Source organism: Glycine soja, chromosome 18, assembly GCF_004193775.1.
Source record: "Glycine soja cultivar W05 chromosome 18, ASM419377v2, whole genome shotgun sequence".
NCBI classification, from domain to species: Eukaryota; Viridiplantae; Streptophyta; class Magnoliopsida; order Fabales; family Fabaceae; genus Glycine; species Glycine soja.
In genome coordinates, this window is record NC_041019.1 from 57215410 (window position 1) to 57239223 (window position 23814).

Below are 23814 nucleotides of genomic sequence, written 5' to 3' on the forward strand. Positions count from 1 at the left end.
GATATACAGGAACTTTAGCATAGTATATATACCCAATGCAAAATGTCCATCAAATAATTGACACTGCATTAAATGATCAGTCACTGGAAATTAAATACCTCTGAAACACTTTAAAAAAGTAGTTCAAACAAAGTTCCATTGTTATCAAAGCAAAGTTTTCACTATTGAAAATTTCTTGTGGACAATTCTGTGCAACCTGTAGGGAAAAAATTGAAACTAGAACTTCACATCTAAAAAAAATTGAACAAAGTAGCATAAAGCTTACTAGACTACCAATGAGAACCTACTATGCTTTAGGAATAGAGTGCTTGAAGGGTTATCATAAACCATAAATTTACTACAAAAAGGAGAAAAATAGAATGCAGTCACAATCCTTAATCAGTTTATGTAATGTCTACCTGTGATAAAATGGATATCGCAAGGCTAGTCCAAGAATTATCCATGTAGGTGGAATATGAAAGAATCTGCATCCATTAAACAGAATAAGAAATGTAAGAATAGTCTTTATTTATGCCCATTCCATATAATATGCATTCAACCATACGAGCATAGGAATTATTATTAATGTAAACATCCAGAACTCTTCTACACTCCTATCTCCTTAGACACTGTAGTGGATTACCATTGATATATTAACATAGTGCAGATTATTCATCAATTATTTCTTCCTTTAAATAGTCAAACATTCTACTCCAAACCAGTAAAGACAAAAAAAAGCATCACTAGTTTATTTAGGATGCAAGTAAATTTAATATCTAGGACTGCCTTTAGATTTAAAATATTTAGTTCTCAAAATGCAATATTATCCATGAGGCTCTAATTAAGATGTTGCAGTTCCAAATGTTTACTAACTGTCTATTGTTTATAAGGAAGAGAACTGAAGAAGCTAATGTTTCACAAGGACTGGTTTATTATGAATATCTAGTGTGCATGTCAATCATGTTTGCAAATTCTCTGTGTCAAGAACCATCTCTCCTTAAACTGAGGAGACTAGGTGGTGGTACAAGAATGATTTTACGCACCCCTTCATGCAAGAGCCCTTAAGCATGAGTAATGCATAGGCTCACTTTAACTTATGTAAACCGCAAAGGATCTAGCTACTGACCACTTAGGTGGAGCACATGAATGGTTGGTTTTATGTCTCTCACACTATCCAATGTAATAATTCACTTAGGCTCAGGCAATCCCTTCCATATGGAGTAGATGAATTTACTAAATGAGGAATATGCATTCATGTCCAAGTGAAATTAAATGGATAGGTACAAGTAGATGTCATTTAAGGTAAAATCTGTAATCTTAATAGGACATGATTTAGAAGACTGTATCCACTAAAAACATTAAAATATTGTTTTGGAGTTGTATGTCAAAGTATAGCACCCACCTGTAGCAGTTCTTTGCAAATATCGATGGTAAGTAACCCGGCTCCAAAAAATCTTTCAGTCAAAAGAAATTGAAACATAGGTAGTACAATTTCATATAATTTTAAGCCTGAGGGTTTCACTTCATTACTTGGCAAGTTCCCACCATGCTTGGCATTAACAAAAGCCAGCTGTATGATTGGTCTGCAAATGATAGGATGTTGTGACTGAAACAGACCAAGAAGAGAAAAGCCCCACAGGAATTTAAAATCTTCACACTTCAATTCAACCATGCTATATTGATATGTAGTGGCACTATGTTTTTGGGTGTTTTCAACTGAGGCTTCATTTCCTTCAGAATTCACAGGAACTGCATCAAGTGCAAGTGCTTGCAAAATTACAGGCCAAGATTCATCTAAGCATGGACGCAGTTTTGAAGATACAATAGGTGATTGCAATCCATCAAGGAACAGATTCCACTGCAAGAAAGGAGCAACTAGAATGAGAAGGCAACCATAAAGATATTAACAGTTTCATGTTTTTTTTTATCAGCAAAAATATAGTAGTATTATATATAATATGAAGATCAGTACAAGTGGTACTGTTATATATACAACCTAGCACCATACTTTGCAAAGCAATGGTGGCCTAATAATACTAGCAATACATCAAGAATTAGGTAACCATAGGTTTGACCACAAGCTAGGCACCCAAACACAGAAAGGCTATATGCTAATCCCCCCCCTAAAGATATTAACAGTTTCATGTTGATACAGGTTTCATCTCCCAGATGAAATTATGCAGTCATTAATATTTGGTAAGTTCAAATTCAGGCATACCTTCCTCTTTGGGGTCAGGCATAAGCATATATAACTATAATCCTTCAATGTATGGATCCAGTACTTCCCCAGAATACTTGAGCTTTTTTGGAACAATGGTAATAGTGCCAGGTACTTATCTGGAACTCCATCTTGGTGCTTCCTCATCGATGCATATATATAACACTTAAGAGAAGCATGAGCGGCCAGAAGTCTTATTTTGATCTAAAATATAAATCATAAATAAGACAAAAGATATACAAATATCGGAAAATTAACATGTACATAATAACAATTAGAGTTACATGCCTTGCTTGTGACCCATTCTGCAAATGAAGGATAATAAATGTCCTCAAAGTCATTCAGTGGGCGTGAAATTAATGAGAATATGCGCTTGACCACCACTTGATCACCACTGATGATTCCACTTGTCAGTATCTGAAATTTTCACATACTACTTAGTTAAATTGTATTTAATCACATACTTGAGGAACTTCAGACATATATTTCCAACTTCCAAAGAATTAACTAAGATATGTTCAAGGAAGCCCACAATTGGATTTACAGAAGTAATTTTGGGGGATCTCTAAAAAAGTAAATAAATCAATTTCAAAGATAAAAAAGGAAATGAGGAGAAAGATGAAGCCTGCTACCTTGGTAGCCAAGTGCAAACCTGCCTCCAGTAAGCTAGGACTAGAAGATGTGTCCAAGGTAGTACGAACTGCAGATACTAGTTGGGCCTATATATAGTACAGTTTCAGTTATTCCAAGTGAATCACAAAACTCATAATCTACTTAACCATAAAAACGACACGCATTATATGGGACCTCCTAACAAAAAGGAAATGTGAATTAAATAAATGATCCCTCCCTTAGTTGACAAGAAATGAAATCAGGGTGTGGAAATCAATTTGGCATATCTTGTCAAATACCTGATACTGTTCCAGCAGAAGATGCCCAGGAAGCTCGGGGTCAGCTGCTTTTTCAAACTGTTAATCCAAATTCACATACAAAAACAAATTAATAAAACTTGACCAGTAGGGAGATGATAAGATTAAGATACATCACGCAGTACAAAGACAACATAAAATTAAGCAGAAAAAAACATTGATTAGTATATTCCAACATGAACTTCAGATAATTAAAAAAAGTGATTGAGCTCTTCAACACTTAGTTGAACATTTTATTTGTAACAAAAAAGTAAACAATGGTCAAATTATCCCCAACTGTTTAGACAGAAGAAAGTATGTGCCTGCTAGTATTTTAGAGTGTATCTCAGCTCTTTGTTAACTCTCTCTGAATCTCTTTTGTTGTATATCTCCAACTGTTAGAACTTCAGCTGTTGCCTGTTGTGTGATTATTAGTTATAAACTGTTGTATCTGTCATGCAAATAGTTTCTCATAACAGCTGGCTATTCTGTCTATATCTACTCAACATCACGCATTACCTGGCGGTCGCGACACACAGAACGACCGTCTGGGTAATCCTTTGGACCAGTGGATAAAAATCTCGAGCCGTTGCAGCGATTGCGACGCAAGCTCAGAAGCAAACAAAAGACAGAACGAAGCGGATGAAGAGACAAGAGCAGGAGCTGAGGCAGAAGACAGGTACGAGGAAAGGAAAGAAGTGGTCAACGGATCCCGCACCCCTGACAAGAAGACAGAAGAGGAGCATGAAAAGGGAAGTATCAGGGCAGAAGGGAGTGGGTCAGAATTTGAAGTTGCTGGCTTTCACCAAACTTATGCACGTGACAAGGAGCAGGTGGACTTAGATGGGCTGATTTTACTTCCATGCACCCCCAATGTTTTAAAAACACACCAGGAAAATAAAATAGAGGCCCACTCAAACAAAAAACACCCAATCAGTGTGTATGCTAGGAAAAAGTGTCGTAAAAAGCAACCTCTGGAAAATGGAGTGCAGAGGAACCTAAGTGGCAGCTTGGAAATTGGAAAAGTACCATCCCAACAGGAATTAAATAGCAAAGACCATAACCATGAAAATATTCAGCAGCAGGACTCGTGTCATGATGATATGGGCCAAGTTATGGAGCAGGATGAGATGCAAGATATTAATAATAATTCTAAGGAGGCAGAAATACTATGGCAGTTAGCGAAGGAACTAGGAGTAACTGGATGGAATGACAATGTGAAGCAGGTGCAGCAAATGGTTGAATTGGAAGAAAGGGATATTAAAGAGTCAGAGAAATTGGGAGGGATGAGGAAGACTCCATGAATATTATCACATATAACGCAAGAGGTTTAGGGAGGGGGGTTAAATGGCCAGCAATTAGGAGAATGGTCAATAAACATCATGCTGATATGTTATGCATTCAGGAATCAAAAAAGGAGATGATAGATAGAACCTTATGTCAAGCTTTATGGGGGGATTCTGAAGTTCAATGGGAAGCGCAGCCAGCAACTAACACTGCGGGTGGTATTTTATGTTTGTGGAGTGAAAAATCTTTCAGATTGGAAAGGAAGAACAGTGGGCCTGGATATATAATGTTATCAGGAAAGTGGACTCAGGAGAACCTACCAGTGAATATTGTCAACATTTATTCTCCTTGTGATATTCATCGCAAACGCGGGTTATGGGAATCTATTCTGCAGCTGAAAAATCAGAACCAGGAAGGTTTATGGTGCATTCTAGGGGACTTTAATAGCATCAGAAATGCTGCAGAGAGAGCTGGTGCTTGTCACAGGGCTTTGGAGGATGGAGGATCTAGGAAATTTAACGCATGGATTGAAGAGTTGGAGGTAGTGGAACCAGCATGGGTGGGCAGCAAGTTCACTTGGGTTAGACCTAATGGTTTATCTAGAAGCAAACTAGATAGGTTCCTCGTATCTGCGGATTGGCTTACACGATGGCCTGATACAGCTCAATATACACTAGAGAGAAATTTTTCCGACCATTGCCCGATTCTGCTCAAATCGAGAAGGTCTGATTGGGGAACTAAGCCTTTCAAAATAATGGAGTGTTGGCTAGCAAATGCTTCTTTCAAGAAAGCTGTGGTGGGAAGTTGGTCATCTAACCAGCTAAGTGGATGGGGAGGGTATGTATTAAAAATGAAAATAAAAGCACTCAAATTCAGGTTGAGGGAGTGGAATAGAGACCATTATGGGGATACACTTAAGAAATTCCAGAAGATTGAGCAAGAGTTGAATAAGCTGGAGGAGATCACTGCTGATAGACAACTATCTCATCAAGAGACATTAGGCAGGAAACAGCTGCAGGAGGATTTATGGAGAGCGGCTCAATCCCACGAGTCGTTGCTAAGGCAGAAGGCAAGATCTAGGTGGGTCAAAGAAGGAGATTGTAATTCAAGGTATTTCCACTTGATGATTAATGCTCGTAGAAGACATAACAGCTTGTGAGGATTGCTGATTGAAGGGTCTTGGGTGGATGAACCGATATTAGTCAAAGAGGCAGTCAGGTCGTTCTTTGAACAGCATTTCAAAGAATCAGAGCATAATAAGCCTACACTGGATGGGATACAATTTCAGACAATTGATAGCCTGCAAAATGAGACTTTGGTGAGGCGATTTCAGGAGGTTGAGGTGCTGGAAGCGGTGCGGGACTGTGGTAGTGACAAGAGCCCGGGGCCAGATGGTTTGTCTTTCAAATTCATCAAACAATTTTGGCCTATTCTCAAGCCCGATATTCTGCGTTTCATGGACGAATTTCATGTAAATGGAACCTTTCTAAGAGGCTTAAACGCATCATTCATCACTTTAATTCCCAAGGTCCTGGATCCGCAATTGCTGAATGAGTATAGACCTATCTCATTGATAGGGTGCATCTATAAGATAGTTGCAAAGGTGTTAGCAATCAGACTAAAGAAGGTAATGCCTTTCATCATTCACGAAAGGCAGTCCACATTTATAGAAGGAAGACACATGTTGCACAGTGCGTTGATTGCGAATGAGGTGATTGATGAAGCTAAAAGATGTCATAAACCTTGCATGGTCTTCAAAGTGGACTATGAGAAGGCGTATGACTCTGTTAGTTGGAATTTTCTGATTTATATGATGAGGTGTATGGGCTTTTGCACAAAATGGATTAGATGGATGGAGGGATGTTTAAAGTCAGCAACAATTTCTGTGTTGGTCAATGGCAGTCCTACAACAGAATTCTTGCCTCAGAGAGGGCTCAAGCAAGGAGACCCTTTATCACCGCTACTTTTTAACATAGTTGCGGAGGCTTTGAATGGTATTATGACTCAGGCGCTACAGAAGGGGATGTTTAAGGGTTTTTTGTGTGGCAACAACAAGGTGGAAATTAGTCTCCTTCAATATGTGGACGACACTATGTTCTTTGGAGAAGCATCAATGGCAAATGTAAAAGCTATCAAAGCAATGTTGAGGGTATTTGAGCTAGCATTGGGGCTCAATATCAATTTTGCTAAAAGTGGATTTGGTGCTTTCGGGGTAATGGAGGCATGGAAAAGAGAGGCTGCTAATTACCTCAACTGTAGCTTGTTGACACTCCCTTTCACATACCTTGGTGTTCCTATTGGAGCAAATCCGAGAAGATATCAGGCATGGGATCCTATCATCTCTAAGTGCGAGAGAAAACTAGTGAAGTGGAAACAGAGACACTTGTCGTTCGGGGGGAGAGTGACTCTTTTAAAATTAGTACTAACATCTATTCCTATATACTTTCTCTCTTTTTACAGGGTTCCTCAAAAGGTGGTGGATGAGTTAGTAAGAATTCAGAGGAATTTTCTATGGGGTGGTGATCAGCAGCAAAGGAAAATAGCTTGGGTCAAGTGGGAGACGGTATGCATGTCAAAGGAAGTTGGAGGTTTGGGAGTCAAAGACATCAATTCCTTCAACTTATCCTTACTGGGTAAGTGGAAATGGAACCTATTTCAGCAACCGGAAGAGTTGTGGGCTAGGGTGTTGGATTCGAAATATGGTGGGTGGAGGGGTCTAAATGAAGGAATTAGAGCACAAGCGGAATCTATATGGTGGAGGGATCTAAAGCTTGTGGTTCAACATCCACAACATGGTGTCATAATCAACAACTCAACAATGTGGAAGGTGGGCTGTGGGGACAGGTTTAAATTTTGGGAGGATGCATGGATGGATGGGGAAGCATCGCTGCTAGCAAGATACCCTAGGTTGTATAGTATATCTTCACAGCAAAATCAATACATACAACAAATGGGGGCCTTCACAGATAATGGATGGGAATGGGATTTCAGATGGAGGAGACCTTTGTTCGATAATGAAGTAGATATGGCGGCCTCTTTCCTAAGGGTGGTAGACTGCATCAGGATTCAAGCTCAGCAAGGCGACCAGTGGGTGTGGAAGGCAGATCCGAGTGGCCAATACACGGCTAAATCTGCCTTTGCGTTCTATGGGAGGAAGAGGCTGATGGGAACCTGGATGGGGCTTTTGAGGAACTGTGGAAGCTTAAAATTCCCTCAAATTTCGGTATTCGCATGGAGACTCATAAGAGATAGGCTCCCGACGAGGTCAAACCTGCGGAGGAGGCAAATCGAGGTAGACGACTCAAGGTGCCCTTTCTGCAGATCTGAGGAGGAAAACGCAGCACACTTATTCTTTCATTGTACCAAAATATCTCCACTTTGGTCGGAATCAATGTCTTGGGTGAATCTCTCGGGGGCTTTCCCATATCACCCAAGGCAACACTTTCTTTATCACATACATGGAGTAAAAGACAGAAAGAGGTCTAGAAGATGGAAGTGGCGGTGGCTTGCATTGACTTGGACCATTTGGAAGCAAAGAAATGACATGATTTTCTCCAATGGGAAGTTCAATGCGAACAGAATATTAGATGATGCAATTTTCTTGTTATGGACATGGCTCACACATTTGGAGAAGGATTTCAGTATCCATTTCAACCAATGGTCATCCATTATCAGCGAAGGATTTCTAATAGTCTAGGATAGCTTAATCAAGCAAATATTGGTATTATCTTTAATTTCTCAGAATTGGTTCAAACTGCATAGGGACCAATCCTGAGTTGTCTATGTATTTTCTAGTACCCCTGGTACTTAATTAATATATATCTATTTTGGCTGATCAAAAAAAAAAAAGTGTTACTGATCTGTAAGCAGATTGTATTGAATACAAAAACTCATCTCAGAAACACTAAATTTTCTATTACTATCTCTTTCTTTCACTTTCTCATCTATACTGAAATCTTGTAGTCAGTGTGTTGATAAAAGATGAAATACTATTAGACAGAAGAAATAAAGATTTCAAAGAAAATAGGTGGACCAGATATCATCAAAGGTAAATGAGAAACATAGAAAGGATAAAACAAGTATTCAACACAATAAGGCTCTCCAATGCCTTTGCATATTCATTAGAGGCCCACTTAAAGATATCATGGGCTGCACACCAAAGATATGTCAAAAACTTTTATTAGAAAGTGAAAAGAATTTGTGAAGATACAGGCATTTCACTCAAACCAAATAGTAAAATATAACAGAGTATCATAATTAACAGACTACTCTAAAAGCCTCTCCCGTTGTTCTACCACATACCCCGAAGCTAACAACAAGATGCTCTTACGGAAAATAAAAGATAAAGAAAAAAAATGTTATCCAAAAAAAGACTTCATTTGCCATAAAAAAAATTGCATTGTTATCAAAAAAGATAAGAGGCATTAAAGTTGCAAAGCCATCATATTTCACAGTGAAAATATTACCTTGTCCACAATAATGCCAAGAAGACTGACGCCTACTGGCTGCATGGTCTCAAATTGAATTGTGCTAATCTGATATGGGGAAAATGAGAGGGAGGACATGATTATTTTTAATTTATCTTGAATATTCAATACAAATGCAAAAGGTAAGTCATAGCTAAGCAGTACCTGATAAGCAAGTGATATTAACTCTTGCAAGTGGAGAACTAACCAATCACCAGTGGCCTGCCCACTTGCAAGTTCTTTCCTTGCCAAAAATAGATCAAAATGTGCAGGATGACTTCCAACAGCATCTGGTAGATGGCTCAAGCATCTGCAATAACATTAATAAATCAAATAACAAATTATAGTTAAGAAAGATTGAAATTGGATTTTAATCAGAAGAAAGATCAGTCTAAAAATATAAAACATGACATAATTTCGAGATTAATTCTTTACTAAAGGATGACAGTATTTTTAGCATTAGATACATTAACATTAACAACAGATGACATAATCCTTTCTTAAATTTGAAATAGGGTAAATTTATCATTGTCAGAAACATGTAAGTTCAATATATTCATATAAAAATTTAAATTACATAGTTGAGAAATACATACTCTGCGGCAAAAAGTCTGGTCTTATATCTGAGGTACTTCTCCCTATTAGTGGTACCAATGGAAGCTTGAAACTTGTGACTCTGTCCACTGTTGGAGCCAGGAACCATATTTTCATCATCCTCATGGTTCAACCTTGAATCACCATCTGGGTTATCATTTGCCGCAATATTATTATTTTCAGTGTTCCTCAATGATGTTGCAAGGACCTGTAATAATCCCATCATACCATTGTGAAGGGTATTGTAAAGTATCGAAGAAAGTATTTTTTGACCGAAAAATAACTATTGTTTTTTTGGAAGGTAAAAATTATATATATTATTGATATGATCAAAGCAGTACAAGTGGTACTGAATTAAAAGAAATACAAGCACCTCTGGTGCTGCCCTCCAAAAGAACCCCAAGCTATCCCAATAAAAGGCAATCCGACTTAGTTTAACCAAAGGATTCCGATAAGTTGGAAGACCAGTGGTTAAAACTAATGTCGAAACCTTTCTCTTTAGATTTAAGCCAAGACCAAACTAAGTACATAGCCTCGTCCATGACTTTATATGAATCAAAAGGTTTTTCTTGAAATATCAAAAGATTCCTGTGATGCCATATAGTGCTAGTTAGAGCAACCCACCATCCACTCCATCTACTCTGATTTATATTTGCCCCAAAACCATCACAAAATTGAGCAAAATGGTTTAATGGGGAGGCTGGAAGAGGTTCTACAGCCTTGATCCATCCCATTGATTCCCACCACAAATTTATTGTCCTTTTACAATTAAAAAAGAGATGCCCCACTTCCTCCTGCACTTGGCCACAGAGTGGGCAACCAGCATCTTGAATATCCACATTTCTCCTTAAAAGATTCCCTTTAGTGGGGAGCCTGTCCTTAAGAAGTCTCCAAATGAAAACTGCTGCCCTTGGGGGTATTTTCAGGTTCCATATTAGTTTGGAAATCCTGGCTTGTGAACCAGAAACATTTGACTTCAACATTAGACTATAAGCTGACTTAGTGGAGTACACACCATTAGGTTCAGCTTTCCACATCATAATGTCCTTCACATTTCTCTGAATATATATAGATGTAATGTCCTCCATAAAGCTCATTGCCAAATCATGTTCGTGATCAAATAGATTTCTCCTCCACTTCAAGTCCCATCTCCAATTATCCTGGGAGAAATTACCCATCATTGAAATGAGGCTGTGTTGCTGACTGCTGATCATGAAAAGTTGATTGTATTGCTGTTTGAGTGTGCTTTCCCCTGCCCATCTGTCTGTCCAGAAATTAATCCTGTCACCACAACCTATCTTCCAAACCATGTTTTGATGAAATATGCTGTGCTGAGACTGATGGTAAATCTTCCTCAGATCCTTCCACCAGTAGGAAAATTCCTTTTTATCTCTTCCAAGCTGGAACTCCTTCCATCCACCATATTTGGAGTTAATAATTCTGGCCCATAGCTGTTGTTGGTCAGAAGCTAGGGCCCAAATCCATTTGCCCAGCAGAGCTTCATTGAATTTAGCAATTTCTTTAATCCCGAGTCCCCCTTCAGCCTTAGGAAGACAAACATCCTCCCATTTTACCCACGGTATTTTCTTATGCTCCCTATCTCCACCCCACAGAAAATTCCTTTGCAGTGCCACCAGTCTATGAATCACCTTTTGGGGAATCTTGAAGAAGGAAAGCAGATATATTGGTAAGGCGTTGAGGATGGAATTTATTAGAGTCACCTTCCCTGCCATGGATATGTTCTTCTGTGCCCACTTGGATAGTTTTGATTGACATTTATTGATCAAAGGCTCCCATACCAATGCGCTTGAGGGTTTAGCCCCAATTGGGATACCCAAATAATAGAAAGGAGTTTCTATTTGCCTGCAGTTCAGAAGTTGGGCTGCCTCATTTGCCCAGTTGACCATCCCTCCAATAATCCCAAACTGACTTTTGGCATAGTTGATCTTTAATCCAGAAGCCAATTCAAAGCCTCGAAGCAAAGCCTTCAAAACAAGAACATTCTCCCAATCAGCCTCTCCCACAAAAGCTGTGTCGTCAGCATATTGCAAAATATTAGTGGGTTCCTTTTTCTTTCCAACCATGTAGCTTCTATATAGATTTTTCTACACTGCTTCCCTCATCAATCCTGTGATGCCTTCACCAACTATGTTAAATAGCAATGGGGCTAAAGGATCCCCTTGCCTCAAGCCCCTAGTAGGGACAAACTCCTTTGTGGGGCTGCCATTAACTAGAACTGATATGGTTGCTGTTGTGAGACATGCAGAAATCCATTGTCTCCACTTTGGACAGAATCCCATTCTTTGCAACATATAGTCAAGAAAAGGCCATGAGACTGAGTCATAAGCCTTTTCGAAGTCCACCTTGAAGACCATAACTGGCTTCTTACTTCTGCAAGCTTCCTCAATCACCTCATTGAGGATTAATATGCCATGCAGGATGTGTCTATCTTTGATGAAGGCTGTCTGTCTCTCATCAATAAGAGCAGATATAACAAGCCTCAATCTATTTGCTAGTAACTTGGCTATGTTCTGTACATACAGCCAATCAAGGAGATTGGTCTGTAATCATCAAACGACTGAGGGTGATTAATTTTGGGAATTAGAGCCAGGAAGGAAGCATTGCTGCCTCTAGGGAAGCAACCATGCACATGAAACTCATCCACAAATCTTCTGAAGTCAGATTTCACCACCTCCCAAAATTCTTTAATAAAATTGAAGTTAAATCCATCCGGTCCAGGGCATTTCTCCCCACCACAGCTCCATACTGCATCTTTGATTTCCTGGTCTGAGAAAGGAGCAATCAAAATTTCCCTCTGCCTCTGATTAATTGAGGGGAATTGAACTCCATCAAGGGTAGGTCTGAGGTTATGCTTTTCAGTGAATCTTTTTTGGAAAAAACTCACAGCTTCATTCTTAACTACAATAGGGTCCTGAACCCACACACCACCAATGAGAATTCCTTGTAGACTATTATAGTTTCTTCTGAAATTTATGGCTTTATGGAAATATGCTGAGTTGCAGTCCCCTTGTTTTAACCATTTTTCTCTAGATTTCTGTCTTAAAAGGGATTCATAGGCGTTTGAGGCCTCCCACAATTGTTGCTGTAAGTCTCTCTTAGCCTTGATGTCTTCCTCGGATAGACTTCTAATGGATGCTATATCTTCCACTTCATTGAGTTTCTGCTGGATTTTCTGAATTCCTTTGTCATTAATGAACCCATATTCTTTACTCCACTGCCTTATGACATCTTTTAGATACCTCAGCTTGTTTTTTAGAACAACACCCCCCCAACCCCCGTGCTGGGCACTACTCCAAGTCTCCTTCACTAGTTTTTGATATCCTTTTTGATGAATCCACCAATCAGCTACCCTAAATGGCTTAGGACCCCAATCCACCAGCTTAGTCTGCAAGATGGTTGGGCAATGATCAGAAAAGTCCCTTGGGAGAACATGTTGACAGCTATCAGGCCAAGTAGACAGCCACTGGTCTGAAACCAGGAATCTATCAAGCCTACTCTTCACACTACCCTTGGGCCTGATCCATGTGAAGCTACTACCAGCACTCTTAATCTCCTGCAGCTCCATTTCCTGAATCCATTGGTTGAATTCTGAGATACCCAAATGGTCTGGAACTCTTTGAGAGGAGCTAATTCTTTCTTCCTGGCTTCTAATACTGTTGAAATCTCCCAAAAAACACCAAACTCCAGGGGGATTAGAAGCCTTAAGCTGTTTCAGATCATCCCAAAGGGCTCTCTTCCCAGCAATGTCACAGGGTGCATAGACATTAACAAGGAACATCTTCTGATTGTTATGGAGCCATGTACCTTCGAGCATCAGGAAGTTGCTACCTTTCACCCTCCTTTCCACCTCATAGAGAGAATTGTTCCATAGACACAACAACCCACCAGCAGCTTGAATTGAAGGGACATTGTCCCATGAAACAGATGAATCCCCCCATATGGACTGACATATTTCCTTAGTAAAGCTCTCTTTTTTAGTTTCTTGAATACAAGCAATATCCACCTTATACTTTGAAATGAGCCTTCTAATAGCTGCCCATTTAATCCCCCTCCCCAAACCTCTTGAATTGTAAGATAAAATAATCATATCTGCTGTTTATTAATACCCATCTCAGCTGCCATCCTATTATCTCTGTTATCCATATCCAACATAAGCTCCTTTATCTTCATATCATCATCACCGTAATTCAGGCCCTATTCTTTTACTAAAGCACACTGCTTTTCTAATAAATCCCCTTGGGTTGTCAACATGCTGTCTATTTTTGTAACTGGACCTATTTCAACCTCTGTTCCTTGAAGGTAATGGTCCTTTCTTTTGCTAGGCAGCACCTCCTTTCTTCTAACATAGACCTTTGTGGCTGACATACTTGGGCCTATTTGCTTCTGGCCCAAATCCCGTGTATCTTCCTTTGAAACATTTTGACCAGAATATTCATTGACTAAGCATTTGTTTGTTGCAGACCTGTCACACCCAATAACTTGATCCTCCTCAAGAGGACGAACCACCTCCTTGTCCCCCTCTGGGTCTATGTCTGAGCTTTCCATATTTTCGTTAGAAAGCTGTCCCTCCTGCCTCTCATCTGCACTTTTAACTTTCTCTGTTGCCTTTACTATCTGCATGCAATCCCCTTTTTGACTTTCACCCTTTGTAAGAGAAACATTACCACTCTGGGTAATATGACCGTTGTGGGGTTCGAAAACCGCACCAGACCAGACGCCTGTGAGCCTCCCTCCCTTGGTCACCTTGGATTGGTCCACGTCATCGGTATCACTATCGGACCGGTCCGAAGTGGAATGACCAAGGGCTTGAACCCAATGGTCACGGCGGGCTTGAGACGGACGGAGATTCTCCCAGTGGTTGAAAAATAACTATTTAACATAGCATCAACCATCAAAGCAGTACCATCCATTGTGACCTGAACCCATCACAGTCATATGATGCTGTTTTCTATCTTTTTTTCTCACTGACAGTTTAGTAGCCAAAGTAGATTGTAATTTGAGCTTGCTTTGTGATTTTGTAGTAATTTCTAAAATGCATCCACGAGTCACTATGTTACTGGTTATACATGGCCTATTTTCTCATTGTAACTAGAGAATTGTATGGGGATGAATCACTTAAGGCCACGATAGTGTATATGCTGTATAGATCATACTGTAAGTAGCATACCTGTGAGTAGCTTAGAGCTAGTTCTCAGTTAGTTATGACAGATGTTGAGTTAGTTGCAACAGCTGTCAGTCTGTTAGAGCTAGGACTCTAACTCTGTACTCTATAAATAATACCTTTTCTGTAACTCAAATCATAATAATGAAATAATTCAGATTACTCTCTTATCTCCCCCCCCCCCCCCCATACACACACACACACAAAATGTTATGTATTACACAGCAGCCCTTTTACTTCTGGATCTTTCTCTAACAATTTTGTGTGAAAAGAAAATATTCACATCTCCCATGTGTATTTATCTTTACTTTCCTTTAAAAGCATCAGTTTTCATGTCTTTTTGAAGTACAGTTTCTAGACATTGTAAATTGTAATCTGTAAAGCATATATAAAATACTTCTTTTTGAAATAGCTTACCACTTTGCGACATACTGAAATCCAATGTGAAGGACATGAAGAACAAGATGCACAGAGTAATCGCATAATTGTGGTTCGCACTAGGTTACCAATTCTGCGCAAATGAAAGGAATAAAAACTCAGCAGTCTAAAAGCCAAATACCAATAACTAAGGTTGCCCTCCAATTTGTTAATAAAATATAAATGTAAATTATAACTATGGTTGACCATGGGAAATGCCATCATCCACCTTTTCCCTCTTAAAATAAATTCGTTAAACCGCCCCCTCAATAAAATAAAATAAAACAAAATGTGAAACCTGAGGGAGAGCTAACCAACATTCTTATGAGTAAACAAAGATGAATATAAACATATCCTTTGAAGATTAAAACATTTAAAATAAACCAAAGGCAACAAAGGCAAGCAAACAAAGAAGAAAAGCAAGAATAATTATCAACACAGATTTAGTATTCACCAAATATGTTACAGGAGAGTTTCGTTTTTGGTTTTATTGCATGTTGCACGCTTTATTATTGTTAACTGGTATTGCCTTCTATTGACTCGTCTAGGAGAATGACTTATACCAGGTTTTGTATTCCTTCTGACATCTCTCAGCCTCTCTAATATAAATTCTTATTTAAAATAAAGAAGTGAGACAATTATAAAACAAATGCAAAGGCAATTACCTAATGAAACTAATAAAAAAGTGTTTGATCTTAACCAAAGAACTAATCAGCAAGAAATGATAATAAAGCTCTTTTTTTTTTCTATGTACATACTCAGAATCAGTTTCCTCATCCAGCATAAAGAACAAGTTATCTTCAATCTGCTCAACCATAACGGAAGCCTGTAAAGATTAAAATCAGCTCTCAGCACAAAAATCTGACATGCTAATTTTTCTATATCAAAAATTGTATCAAGATGGGGAACCAACTGGATCTTTCTCAATTAGATGCCTTAGAGTAGACACAGCAAGATGCCGTAAAGTTGGCTGCATTTAAAAAAAGTAAAAGAAATAGTAATCAGAAAAGAGTGAATAACACATTATCACCTATAATAAAAAAATAAATAGGAGAGAAACCTGTCTTGATGACAAAGTAGACAGAAGAGTCTGCACATGGGAGTGTACAGAAACAGCTTGGGGAGCAAAAAGAACAAGTTGTTGTGTGAAGCGTGCGCTCCTGTGATACAACAAGCAAAAGTTTTTATATTATAAACTTCAATAAAACAACAATTTGACTGGATAATACTACTCCCATAGACAAAGACAAAGATGGTCACAAGAAAATGTTAATTATATGATAACAGGTGGAATGAAGAAACATACTCGAGCATAGTTGAAGTTTCTTGCCAGCTGCTAATCTCCGCAATGGCAGACTGGAAAGAAAGAAAAAAAGAATAGTGTACAAAGTATACATAGAAAAAAAAAATGCAGAGGCCCTAGATTTGAACCCTCTATGCCCCACTTCAGTGCATATGGTTGTAGGCTAGGAGTGCAACTCACATACCTTTAAGGATGCTTCTTCGACACAGCAGCTGATTTAGTATAAGATTAGGTGTTTTAATTTTATCTGGTAACAAGCTCATGATTTTTTAAGGGAGCTTTCCAAACAGACATGCTGAGGAATTTGTAGCTTCGCTTCATTGATTTTCTTTTCTAATATTTCTCATTTGTGTTTTCCTTTTACATTAAGGAGGATCATTTATCCTGGAAATTCTTTATATATTATAATTATTTTCTCTTTCTTCTTAATAAGTTTCTATTTTTATTTTAAAAATACTAGAAAAATTCACCTTGGAGCGTGAGAAAAAGATGCTTCCTGGGGCAAGCTCAGGACCAAGAACAGTAACTATAGCATTTATAAGGCGGCCAACTCCCTGCTGAATGTCTACTAAACCATTCTCATCGGATAAAAGAATGTCCATAGCAAGAGACAGGGTTGCCTGTGAAGAAAAATAGAGACAATCACATGATCTCTAAATTAAGAAAGATTATATTACACACAAAAATGAGGCATATTGATCTGGTTAACAAATAAAAGTAGCAAGTAGTTTTCCCTATGTTTGGATGACAAATAGTAAGCGAAGTGGAAAGGAATAGAAGGGAATGGAAAAAAACTTACAACTCCATTGTTTGGATATATTATGATGGAATGGAAACTTATTTTGGTTCAATCACATCCCACCCTCCTACCCAAAAAAACAAATTGGAAGGAATAAAGTTGGGGTTTTGGAAGCAATGGAGTGGAATTCATTCCATTCTAGTTTAACAATTCAAACAATGGAACATATCAAAATTCCATTCCATCCTACTCCATTCCTTCAATTTCCCCATATCCAATCACATTTCTCTGTTAATAGTTTGGGTGCAAAAAGATAGATCAAAGAAGTAGATACAGGAAGGATGTAGATGCAGAAATGAACTTCTATGACGAAGGCTGAGGCAGGCGGCAACTAAGTGAGGGATATGCCTTAGTAACAAAACAAGGAATTAAAACTTGGTTTATTTTATTGGTAAAACATTGGCAACATTTTTCTCAGCCATGTCCATGTAAATGTGCATTTGTAATAAAAGAGTTTGGTGTAGTGGAGCATGGTTATTGTAACAATAAACAAAAAAAAAAAATTCTAAAAAAGACTGGATGTCTCAGATGAATCAATCAGTGACATTTTAATGTACTAGGAGTTAATTTGGTCCTTAACAAATATCATCACATTAAAGCAAGGGCAAAGCTCTTCATGCTGCAATTATTCTGCAGCCAGATCATTAATCTTATTTGTGACACAAAAAATCAGAACTAAATTAAAATGGGAATACCTGGACATGAGAGACAAAGGACAAGCCAGCAGCTTCAATAGTTAAAAGAAGCCCATGCATAGACCAAATCTGCAGATTAGCTACCGAACTTTTAGCCAGTGAGGAGATAGAGCTCACTGTTGCAGGCACTAAAGTTGACAAAGCAATCCCTCCAGCACTGCAGTCAATATATATAAGAAAAGAACTGTCAAAACTTATATAGAGAAAAGATAATGTTGTAGACTTGGCTCAGAGTGCCTGATTATATATATAGGAAAAGGAAGTAAAACCTATAATCAGTCATATAAGTTCGAATAGGTACTAGATCTGCTCATCCAAATATCTAAGCTGAGATCATAATGTACAAGAATAAGGAAACGGAAAGGGTTCAACCATCATGTAAGTCATCTACCAAAACCAATGTGGTTTTTCATAATCTCAACCTCCAAAGAATTAAATTGTCTCACGAATTGGAAAGCATGTTTTCTAAATAAACTACTGTAAATGTGTATTGTGTAAACTGTCTCATTTCCTCTATTTTTGTTCATATTAACCACTTTTTTCCTTTTATTGCATCTCAATTGCTAATCAATTAACTTACAACGTGTTATTAATTAATTCTTCATTTTTTAGTAACTTAAATGATAGGGAATTTTCTGAATTTGAGTCCCGCTGAGGTATCCTTAACTAGGTGATTCAGTTTTTAATGTCTTTATTTCCTTTTTTTATGGAATTTGATTGGTCAAAGCTGTGTGGCCAACACCCTTTAAATTGTAAGCTATCTTCACCCTGAATGATGCAAGGAAGTAACATTTGTTTTTCCACATGGTATAACGAGCCCTTTCCCAAAGAGCCTGATTGGAAGTTATTTCAAGTTTGGCACCATAAGTGTGATAGAAACAATAGCAGAATAATATATTTTGATAGAGATGAGGGAGCAAGCCCCTTACAACTAGGGAATATTGACTATAAAAAACAGTTTTAAAAAAGAGGAAAAGAAAAAAATCACCGAGACTGTCACCAAGAAGTGCAGTTGACCGTCTATCCTTAACCCACCTTTTTCTTGCCTCCCAGACTCCCTCCTCCCCCCTTATATTCAGTTACTCTCTCCCTTTTGATTCTCAAATCTCTTCCTCCCCTCCATCACTGCCATCTATTGAAATTCCATTACAATCTTCTCTCTACCTCCTCACTGTAGATTTTATCCAGAGACATCACCACTAACTTCATCAATTGAAATTATCAACTGGCAGATATTCTTACCAGTCATTTAGAGGTACTCAAGTTTGTTATATATGCAGCAAGCTTGGGGCATATCATTTATATGCTCCAACCTGAACGGGAGTGTTAGAAATAATGTAATTATAGAAATTAGTAATTATGTAACTAGGGCAGATTATATGTTATGTAAGTATGTTAATTAGAATAGCTGTATATTCTTGTAATTGTGCAATCACTTGTATTTATGACTCCTAATATAAATGTATGCTCCGCATAGCAATTCAAACTTATGGAATCCATCTCATGCCTCTTGTTCTCTCTCTTTCAAAACAAATTTCATTGTAATTTCATTTTTGTTCTCGTGGAGGATTTCTCATCCTGCTCTCTTTATGCTAAACTTTCTTACTAATCTTTTATCATATAAAATCCCAATTAATCACCCTTTATTTTAGCCTAACGCATTCAAAAACTCAGCATAATAGTTTTTATACTTTAAAACTAAACTAGACAAATGTTGAAACAAACACAGCTCAAACAAATCAAAACTCATCCGTGATTCAGAATGAAAGGATGATAACTTGAGGGAATTAAAAAAACTGATAAAATAAACATGCAAACTACTAAGTGTTCATTGGTATTATGATAAATGACCTGCGATGAATGCAGCCAAGTGCCAAAGCAATTGATCCAGCATAGTTGGGATCAGTTGCACCATTTAGGTCACCAAGTAGTGATCTAGTCTGCTTGCCACCATCATTGATGAAAAGTACAATCAGAAATGAAAACAATAATTACATTTAATACGGACAAAATTTAGAAGCCATGTGTGTGTGTGTGTGTGCATCAAGTAAGAACACAAGAAATGAAAACAGCTAATCTTGCCCATATAATCATACATGAATGGTGAAAATTGTTTCTGTTCAAATTTAATCTTAACTGTCCATTAATGATTGTATGGTCAAAGATTAGTTCTCATTTCTAAAGTCCTCACATAATATGCTCCCTGTATAAGGAAGAGAAGGTTTCTTATAATTAAATGCAACCAAACAGTGAAGAAGAACGTGTATCTTGAAAACCAGATTGAAGGAACATGCCATTCTAGCAGTGAAGATATCATTTCCAAATCGAGCTAAATATCCAAGACTTTCAGATGATGCTCTGCGCTGCGATGCACAAATGTCTCCCTCCGCCAAAATACCCTTTCCATTCAAATTCAACAAACAATAGGCCATAACATTTAACAAAAAAGAAAAAAGGGCAACAACACACAGTAACAACAATTGGTGTTAACAATAAATCCTCCTACAACATCTTCCTACTAAACCTCCTACTTAATAAATGAATTTACGTTTTGTATGTTTATTAGAAGATTTCCTACCAGAAAAATAGATTGTGCCAAACCCAAAATCTCTTGTCCTAATGTTTGTGGTCGAAATGAGAGCAAAGCCTGGAAAAGATAGCAAAAACATTTTGTTATAATGTCCAGTGAGATCCAAAAAAATAATAATTTGGTAACACCAACAGAAGGATGGAGAAAACCTTAAACCCAGCAAGTAAGCCCACACAAATATTGGTAAGACTAGCTTTGTGCCAATGTTGTTTTTTCCCAGCTTTCAGACACTGCTCAATAATGCCCAGAAGGGAGAGCATGCCACCACTATCCTGAGATATGAAACACTAACTGATGTCAACAACACTAACAACCACTCTCTGAATTATACAATATGCCAAGGTTGTGTGATGAACTACCTGAGAAGCAAATATGATCCCAAAAAACAGAAGCATCTGGTTCACCAAAGTCTTGCTTATTGTCTCCGGCTTCAAGGTTAAAAATTAAGTTGTTACTGAAGTAGAAATCCATCCAATAATAAAAATAATAATTGTTAAAGATATGATTAGATTTAATGTAAATATGTGTGTGTAATTGTATAGCAAATTTAAAGGGTTTTATTTTTTTGTTTCCTTAATTACTGTTATCTAGTGATTATAAATAAATCAGCTTGTGTGTGAGATTTCTAATTCCGATAATTTCTAATTCCCAGCTTCTACTTGATAATGCTTCTGCTTTTGATGTGATTTCAGAAGCTTCCAAAATCTTGTCAGACAATAAAAAATTATTCCAATAATTACTTGATAACATATTAATGTGAAAAGGTGCCTCTAACAATCACAAATTTAATTGGAAGATTAAAAACCAAAGTAGACTTGTAAAGGAGGGGGGAGGGGGGTATCATTACATTTAGTAATTCCAGGCAAACATGTTTCTGATTTTAAACAAAAAGGCTAGAGACAAATGATCAGTTAATATACAGTTAACTGAATACTGTTAACTACATACGTAGTTGATTGTTATTTGTTAATTGTATTCTCCAAAAAACTAATACCTGAGGAAAGCTAGAAATTTCATTCTCCCATACGCAGGGCATAAGGCCATCTTTTCCTCCTTGAAAAGCTCGAAGCTCATCTTCAAACCAATCCCTTTATTCACAGAAAAACATGTTAGAAACTGAGAAGGAAAAGAGAACAAGGGTTTGAATATTAAGTAAGAAAAGATACAACATAGCTTAATTGCATAACAGCTAACCTTCCAGGAATCCAAGGACCCAACCATGCATCTCTCTTGTCTAAGAGCAACCTCAAGCATGAACTTTCTTCGCATTCTGAAGCATGTCTTATTCAAACAAGAAACAACATATACTCAGATCAATTGATGAAGATTTAACAGTTAATCAATTGTTACAGACATGAAGTAAATGCAAGAAAATCATTTAACATTTTTAGAACAAACTTTCACTTAAATATACCAATAAGTCACGATTTAGCACAATTTCTTCTGTCTTAAAAATGTTTTATAATTTATTGAGCTAACATGATATTCATTTTCTCATATAATCTATTTTCTCTCTGCATTACTTTATGATACAGTCCAATTGGCATTCACTTTCTCATTTCTTCTTAAATTGTTCTGCTGCTGTTTCTCTCCTTGGAACTCTTATTTGCCAATGACAATTTTAGTGAATGTTGGGGGTGTCCTAGCTCCTAGGTCCTGCTACTACTTTTTGAAGATTAGCTTTAATAGTTTTGGTGAAGTACAGAGGCCTAAAGTCCTCCCACAATGTGTAGTCTAAACTACAATTCAGTGTACATGGTTGGAGCATAACTCTTGTATTTTTAAAAAGGTTTCTGTGGCACAACAATTGATCTGGGATAAGAATGGGCATTTGGCTTTTATTTGACGTAACCATAAGGGTGTTTCCACAAAAGAAATGTTGAAGGATAGGGTAGTTTTTCTTGTTTTTTCTTTGTTGTTTTGAGTTTTGATCTTTGTTAAGGACAATTCATTACCTCAAATTCATTGAAATTTCTTCAATTCCTCAAGAAATTACTTTTTATTAACCCAAAAAGATCATCAAAAACAGAAAATTCATGAAAATAATATCTATTAGCAAAACTAGAAAGAAGAGAAAAACATTATAATGGCTTTTTTACATAATTTCGCACAATACCAAAACATTACTTACATAGTTACATGAACATGACATTTAAAGGAACCATTACTTCACAGACAAGAGAAAATTGGAACATCATTTTTTATGTATCAACAAATAGCATTCAACCTCAAGTCAAAATATTAAATGACATACAGTGTAAACACTACCTGAACGGAAATGTACATAGTTGAATAATCTGAGGATGGTCATTTTTAAAAGACACAGGATCAGGAAGAGATTGGTAAGCTATTAAAGTTTTGATAACGAATACATCCACTGCAGGCTTTACATGTGGCAGTCCCTTGGCTCTTAATGCTGATATGTACGATAATGCACTGCTTTCAACATAGATTAGGAATTACTATAAAATGTCAAATAAAGTCACAGCTATGAATGAAAAAGAGCAGATATACAAGAACGAGTTATACCTACTAAGGTATACAAGAACTGGTTGAAGTAGAACTCCATCATTTGCAACATTAGGAGATATGAAACATTTTATAAATGCTGTCAGTGCATGAACAGCTGCAGACCATACGCTACAAAATACAAGAAGAAATAATGAATGACAAATGCACAATCAGACAAGGATAGTTAAAGGATTGAAAGAACCACCAGCTATTCTATCCAACGCCCATCTTGCAAACTAACTTGAATCAAAGAGTAAAAACTACAACTTATGCCCCCTTGAGATTTTATTTTATCAATATCCCCTTCAGATTTAAGTTCAAGATACTAGGGAAGGAAATTGAAAATAAATTACAAAGATAATCACCAGATGGATGAAGAATTCAATTAATAGGAGAAAAAATAAAATAATCTAAAAACAATTTGATCACAGAAAAGATACAGGATCAAGTTAAGAAGCACTTACAATATCCTTGACTTTAGATCATCAGTTTTCGTAATTTCATTTTCTGGATTCCCAGTAAATAGGCTAGCCCATAAGGCAAGAATATCAAAGACATCCTCTTCAAGCTCCTGCATGCAAGGAAAAACTTCATGGCATGAGAATTTAGCATAAATGAATTATGGGGCACATCATAGGTGCCTATCCTGATATAATTTCCAGATTTTATCTTCACAAATCTCATAAAACATGTAGGAGTTTCCTGTTATAATTTTCCAAGAGGTTTGATAGCTAAAGAAAATCTGAAAATGGACATGGGCTTGAAAAGAATAATAGTAGGGGTTATTCTGAAGGAAGTAACTAAGACTGACACCCTTTGGATACCTGATTCTTCTACTTAATGTTGCTATGAAAAAACAAGGTTA

At 37.3% G+C, this 23814-nt stretch overlaps 1 protein-coding gene across 2 annotated transcripts in view; it reads right to left on the reverse strand.

Annotated features, from left to right (window-relative positions):
* Positions 1–23814, reverse strand: part of LOC114396564 (protein SWEETIE) — a 45305-nt gene that overhangs the window by 4170 nt on the left and 17321 nt on the right. For both annotated transcript variants that reach the window (XM_028358617.1, XM_028358618.1), the window contains 27 exons: positions 23414–23520; positions 22968–23078; positions 22707–22874; positions 21633–21719; positions 21433–21526; positions 20798–20866; positions 20588–20710; positions 20427–20495; positions 20143–20247; positions 19700–19788; positions 17849–18005; positions 16825–16974; positions 16358–16407; positions 16112–16211; positions 15965–16021; positions 15810–15877; positions 15052–15145; positions 9455–9660; positions 9024–9168; positions 8859–8927; positions 3109–3165; positions 2830–2916; positions 2486–2614; positions 2198–2401; positions 1382–1837; positions 399–464; positions 99–196 (listed from right to left, as the gene is read on the reverse strand). In XM_028358617.1, coding sequence (XP_028214418.1) covers positions 99–196; positions 399–464; positions 1382–1837; positions 2198–2401; positions 2486–2614; positions 2830–2916; positions 3109–3165; positions 8859–8927; positions 9024–9168; positions 9455–9660; positions 15052–15145; positions 15810–15877; positions 15965–16021; positions 16112–16211; positions 16358–16407; positions 16825–16974; positions 17849–18005; positions 19700–19788; positions 20143–20247; positions 20427–20495; positions 20588–20710; positions 20798–20866; positions 21433–21526; positions 21633–21719; positions 22707–22874; positions 22968–23078; positions 23414–23520 — 3215 coding nt within the window. The remainder of the gene's footprint in view (positions 1–98; positions 197–398; positions 465–1381; positions 1838–2197; positions 2402–2485; positions 2615–2829; positions 2917–3108; positions 3166–8858; positions 8928–9023; positions 9169–9454; positions 9661–15051; positions 15146–15809; positions 15878–15964; positions 16022–16111; positions 16212–16357; positions 16408–16824; positions 16975–17848; positions 18006–19699; positions 19789–20142; positions 20248–20426; positions 20496–20587; positions 20711–20797; positions 20867–21432; positions 21527–21632; positions 21720–22706; positions 22875–22967; positions 23079–23413; positions 23521–23814) is intronic.